We start from the raw sequence: 6,360 nt of genomic DNA, 5'->3' as shown, positions 1-6,360 counted from the left end.
GTTCATTAAATCCAGGATTATTACCACGAGAGAACTTGATCAGAGCAGCCAGACCGTAATGTTTAAGGGGTACTTTATTTCCACATACCTCCATGCTGCGGAGCTCTCGGTCACATGGCGAGCATGTGAAGGCCGGACGCGCTCAGCACCAAGCCTTTTCCTCTGGGGCCATCTACCGGCCCGCAGGCGCCGCGCAAAGCAAAGCTATGCCGGGCTGCTCCTGGCTGCTTCCGTGACGATCACTTCATCAGGTGCACTGATACAGTCAGTGGTCACGCATAGTTCCTCATGGAGCCGTATCGCAAGCTGGATCCACTACTGGAGGCTGTGGTCTCAATCTGAGGCAATCCGCCCCACTCGATGCCATGATTCCGCTCAGTGCAGCTGGGAACGCACGCACAATGCCCATCTGGCTTGCAAACTCAGCAAGTGGATTCATGGCTTTTGGCCAGGAAAAATTAACAGGAAAGTCCTCAACAAATGAGTTCAAACGTAAGTGAACTGGATCTATTCTCAAATCTTCCCATATCTGCCTTGTTTCCCTCCCTTCCCCATGTACGTGTCGCATTTCACATAATCACAGAACTGTAAGGGCTGGAAGGACCTCTAGAGATCGTAGAGTCCAACCTCCCTGCCAAAGCAAGCTCCATACACCAGGTTGCACAGGGAGGCATCCAGGCAGGTCTTGAATATCTCCATTTAATCCAACAATGGCCCTCAACATTAATAATTATGAAGTTAAGTTACACTAAACCCTCCCTGCAGCAAAGAACTCCACAAAACATTCATTTACTCGCCCAAGGCTTTTTCAAACAAAACTGTGACTGTGGGAATTAAGTTACAGACTGATACTTAGGAAGACAAAATCATCAACTGATGCATATTTAATTTATTACTTCAACAAATCAAGCCGAATCGTTAGGATTCCTGAATCTACAATAGATTACATTTTTATTTGTCGTCTCATTTTAGGTTAATGTTACCAACTGGTAAATATTTGTACCATGCTCATATTAAACTACAGTGCATTACTGTAAATTCATTTTTATGCTGCTTAACTCAAGAATGGCTAGAAGGTTAGAGTTACCATTAACAAAAAAGAAAAACACAAAAAGAAGCCCAACCAGCAACAAAAACAAGTAATCAACCTTCACCAATCAAATTAAATACCTTTCTCCCCATTCTCATACATTTTATAGGTTATATGACTGCTTCAACCTCCATAAACCCTACAGCAAAATGAAGAAAGCCTTGGTCCCAGCACACTCCATACAAAAATAAAATGTTACACAGAATCAAAATATTCCCACTTACAACAGAAAACGTATGTCGACCCACCAAGAGCAATTTATATCCAAAAAGCTTATTATCTTTCAAAAAGACAGTTTCCTCTCTCAGAATAGAGAGAAATTGATATGCTTTCCAATTTAAGAGCTTTAGTTGCTATAATTTTAAAGTTATGCAGCTGGACTATCATATATTTGCATTTCATTTAAACAGAGCTTTTCCACCAACACAGCTTACCTGCTGTCTGCGCTAGAATTGTCTACTTAGTTCTGTTCCACTGTAGCCATACATTTTCAGACTCAAGGAATTGGTAAAAGCCACTTGCTATATATACAGGCCCAGAGGACACATGCTTATATGTGAACAGTGATCTGGAAAGCTACAATTTATCAGACGTCTCACCAAAAGATTTCTAAAATGAAAATCTGTAATTTTGTTTCAGGACCGTTATAGCACTGAGGTGAAAAATAGGCTTCTCAGATATAGAATATCACGGTGACATGTATGTTACTGTCAGAAATCCTGCACAATGTGGACATCAGAAGTAATACCAGGTTGAAATATCAGTTATTCCCATTAATAATGCTTCAAAGCTTTCCAGTCGTTTCATATTCCTCAAGGTTCAGAAACACTTCCTCAAATTAGAGGCCTAGCAGAAAGGCCATAGGAGACATAATACATACTTTGGTTTATTTTGCATTCTACTGAATTCCAGTGATATTTAAACCTCAATACTAAGTCTTGCAAATCTGTACTGTAAAGACGCTGGAGTTCTCAGCAAAACAAGCCCTTTTTTATCTGCTGGCTGGCTGTATAACATATAAAGCAACCCTGTCAAGCTAACAAAACCCAGTGCTTCTCCACAGCCTGTAGCTAGTGAAAAATCCCCTCGAGTTACATATCCCAAGAGAGTTCTGGAGCAATGGGAAGTAACATCTGGGAGAGTGCCTGACCAAAGACCTAGAATGAGGTCTTTACATTCCTCAGTTGTTTCTTTCTCTGGAATACTGGGAGAGTTGCTTTCTTGAGCCTTCACATTATCTTCCTCTTTCTTCTTCCTCTTATTCTCTTTTAGCTTCTGTACCTTGTGCTTGAATATGTCACGATGCTTGGGTTCTTGAGGACCACAGAAGAGTCTGTCCTTGCTTAAATGCAGTAAGTCATCTTCTGTTGGGATGCAAATCATGGCATGCAATTCAGGGTTCCCCTTCCTCAGGAGAGACAAGTTGACCCATACCAGAGCCCTGGGATAGCTGATCAAGATTGGCAAAAGGACATCTTCAGTCATTTCCTTTCCTCCAAGCTGAGAAACAAGGCGAGGCCGCCGATCTTTTCCAGAAGTGGGGTAGCACCAGGCTGATAACTGCATTAGTAATTTCTCACTCCTATTAAAAAGGTTTAAAAATCAACAAAAATGATAGTTATTAACACGCAGTACAATAGAAATCCAGAAGGTCACCTATTTGAAAGAGCATGATTAAAGAAGCCCTGGGGCTTCCTGTAACCTTTCCAGCTGATGTCTGTAACTCTCAGCATAAGAACACGGGCAAGTGAAATTCATGTGTTAGGAGGCTACTTGTTCTGAAGACATGAATATAACTCAGTTTGCTAAAGATTGTTTTGATCACAAAAGCTTTATAACCTTCAGTGACACAATTCAGTTCTGAACTGCCAATATTTCTTCCCCTGATAGCTACTTAAAAATGAAAAGATCTGCATTCAGGCACTTTCCAAACACTGTTGGCACCCACGTATGTTACAGTGAAATACAGGAGATTCTATCCTCTTTGCAGACCATCTGAGACAATGCATTAAAAAAAGAGAACGTGCTGATATGCACTGCAAGTTTTAAATCACAAATATGATCCTCTAAGCTCTACACACGTAGAAGCAGACAGAGCACATCAACTCCAAGAAGATGCTAAATTCAAGCCTGTTGTATTTAAGACAATTCCTTACTTCCTCTACTCATAGTGTTTGTTTGAGGAAACTAGGACTTCTACTCAACAGCAAAATTACTTAATCTCCTCCTCAGTGTATTTGAACCAAATCTTTCTCTAATCAAGGCTGAGCCATTCCTTTTTCCAATTCAATTACCCCTAATAAATAATACCTCACGTGCTTGTACTTTTTGACATACCTGAGAACAATAAAGTCACTTCTCATAGTTTCACCTCTTTCATCAAAACCTTGAGTGCCTGTATCACCCTCTGTCTTTATGGAATATTCGGAGCTTATTTCCATGGTCTCCTCTACCTCACCAGTCTCAGGGGAAGCTTCTTTCACCACTTCTGGTTTGGGGTCACAAAACCGATGTCCTTCAGTTGCACAGTGCTCAGCATGTGGGGAAGAACGATGCACAAGTTCTTCTGAAGCTTTCATTCTTCCTTCCCAGCTCTTCACCAGCTGCCCCCAAGGACAGATGAAGGGGGACAGAGTGCCCAGTTTGACATAATTTGCCCTTTTTGCAGGTGGACGTCTAAGTAATAAATCAAGTACATAAAAAGATTTATATCCAGCATTCTTATTCCAAATTGGCACTTAGAAAGGCTAACTGTCTACTTTGCCATGCCATTCTAATAGTAAACAAGCATTTAAAACAGAAAGTTAGCTGTGCATTCAGTAACCTCACCAGTAATTCTCAAGTTATACTTCGAGACAACATTGATATATGTTTGCCCTCTATATCCTTTCAGTGATGTTGGATACTACTGACTATCACCACTATCACCATTTCCTCTGAAATTCTCCTACTTGTTGTAGCTGGAACTGATACCAGTTTGCTCAGAAGACACTTCCAGTTGCCCCATAAGCATGGTATTGCATTGACTATAAAGAAAACAAAGGCAAACTTCTACCTTCTCTCTAAGTAGCCGAGAAGCTTGCCTGAAATAACTTTATTTTTTACTCAGTCTTGTAACTGAGCTTCACTCTAGAAATAGGTGGTTTTAGTTCATTGATTGATCCGATTAGCAAAACTTCTCTTGAATTTATTTATTGACATAGTACTTTAAAAACAATGGTGAAAGACCTTCCTGAAGTCCAAGTCTAAATGAATGCAACAACAGATAACAAAGGAACTATCTTAAGCACTGCAGTTTGTTTTTCTCTTCCATTCTTGTAATCAATCAAAGTTAACGTTACCGTTTGAATTTGTCAAGAAGACTGCTTTCCAGTTCTTTGGCAAACTGCATTCCTGCTGGGCAATCAGGGAAATCATCTGGAGTGTGAGGTATTCTTTGATACTCAGAATGTTTTGAAGCTTCTTGCAAGCCACCAACTCGTACACCTCGATATATCTGTTATAAAAATCAACCCCCCCCCCAGAAGCAATGTTTGTATTGATTTCTGCTTCCTAACTGAGATAAAACATTAATACTTTTGAAGCCATTGCTGTAGAAAAAGGAAAGCCTGTAATTTCAGTTTTCCAAAAAAAAAAAAAAATCAAGTTAAATAAGGTTTTCACAGTCCTAAATGATAACTTCAATAAAAACGTTGTTTCTCTTTAAATTTAAATTTTGAAAAATAATCAACAGAAATAAACAGAATTTCACAGGTTCTCATATTGTATGTTCCAGAAACATGCTATTAACTCAATAGTCACTCTCCAACTAATTTGAACTATACAACAGGTAACACTGCAGTTATTTCCCCTCTACATTCAGAAGTGCAATGTTAAGAGCAGAAAGGCACTACATTAACTATCTAACATTCAAAGTAGGATACCCGTAAGAGTGCCCAAGATACAGTCAGACTAGCTTAAATCATATTTCAAGCTCCCCTTCCAAACCAAAGGCAGCTAAACTGTTGACAATGGCAGAGATAGCCAAGCTGGAAGCAGATTAGCAATTGGCACCGAATCACTTACCATTAGAGACAAACGCTCTTAGAAACAAAATCAAACAGCTATAACATCAGCTTTCTCTTCTTACCCTCTTCTCTCATTTCCTGCTTCAAACTGCCATATGGGCACAGTTATACTCAAAAGAAGATACAGAAAGCTATTGTTTATTTATTTTTAAGATTTTAAAACCAAGACTGTCATCAACCAGTTCATACATTCTCTTTACGGGGGGATTTTGATACTGTGATGGTTTGATTACACAATGCAAAGTATGCTTAAAATGGTATTTCAGACCAAATGGTATCATTTGTTAGATTTACTTGCCATTTTTAATGAATGTTACTTACAAAAGGAATCCAGAAAGCCATGCCCCAGCCCTTTGGGAGATAGATATCCCAGCCACTCCCCCATCCTGGTCGATCTTCTCCAGCCATTTTTCCTGGCTGTTGCACCAACAGTATAGGAATTTTAGATTCACAAGGACCCAAATCAAGCTGAGATCCAGGTACCAGTAACTGGGCTCTCATTTTGTTAATTCCTAAGAAGGAGAATTTTCTCGTAAGTTAGTAAGCTTTTCCCCTCTTCCACATATCCTTCCAAGATACAGAATGAGATAAACTTATAACTAGAAAAAATAAATCAATAACACTTTACACTTTTGAATTGACTTTCACTGAGGCATGAAAAAAAAAAAAACCTTTAGAAAAAGCACTTAAGAACCCTTCACCCCCCACCCCTTTAAATTTCCATTGTCCTTGATGAAAGGAAGGTACTGAAACTCCAGTTCAAAGACATACAGCACAGATGAAGAAAAAAGGCAAGTATTCCAACTTGGTATTTATAGACCTGTGCACAAGGCTGTACTGAGCACATGCTTTCAGACAGTCTGTCAACACAAAGGGAAAATCTGAACTATATCCAGAGAGATATACAGAAAAGAGTATTTTGTCATGAATCAGTTTCACTGAAAGCATGCAGGTACCAAGGCTTTGTCAATCATCACTTGTTACATTTCATTGTACTGCATTAAAAATACAAAAAAACATGTAAAAACAATAATAAAAATAAATAAAATAATAAAATAAAATAATAATAATAATAAAAAATAAAAAATAAATAATAATAAAATAATAATAATAAAAATAAAAAATAATAATAAAAAATAAAAAACATGAAAAAACAAAACAAAACAAAAAACCCAGAGCACCAGACTGCAATTATATATGTCT

General features: G+C 38.6%; 1 protein-coding gene across 1 annotated transcript in view; it reads right to left on the bottom strand.

Moving 5' to 3' along the window:
• Positions 1-869: 869 nt before the first annotated feature.
• POP1 (POP1 homolog, ribonuclease P/MRP subunit) overlaps positions 870-6,360 on the bottom strand; it is a 21,973-nt gene continuing 16,482 nt past the window's right edge. The window contains exons 13-16 of the mRNA XM_019614372.2: positions 5,479-5,669; positions 4,432-4,586; positions 3,428-3,766; positions 870-2,672 (exon numbers count right to left, since the gene is read on the bottom strand). Coding sequence (XP_019469917.1) covers positions 2,009-2,672; positions 3,428-3,766; positions 4,432-4,586; positions 5,479-5,669 — 1,349 coding nt within the window. The 3' untranslated portion in view covers positions 870-2,008. The remainder of the gene's footprint in view (positions 2,673-3,427; positions 3,767-4,431; positions 4,587-5,478; positions 5,670-6,360) is intronic.

Source organism: Meleagris gallopavo, chromosome 3, assembly GCF_000146605.3.
Source record: "Meleagris gallopavo isolate NT-WF06-2002-E0010 breed Aviagen turkey brand Nicholas breeding stock chromosome 3, Turkey_5.1, whole genome shotgun sequence".
In the NCBI taxonomy this organism is placed as follows: domain Eukaryota; kingdom Metazoa; phylum Chordata; class Aves; order Galliformes; family Phasianidae; genus Meleagris; species Meleagris gallopavo.
This window is presented reverse-complemented; position numbering and strand designations above follow the sequence as displayed.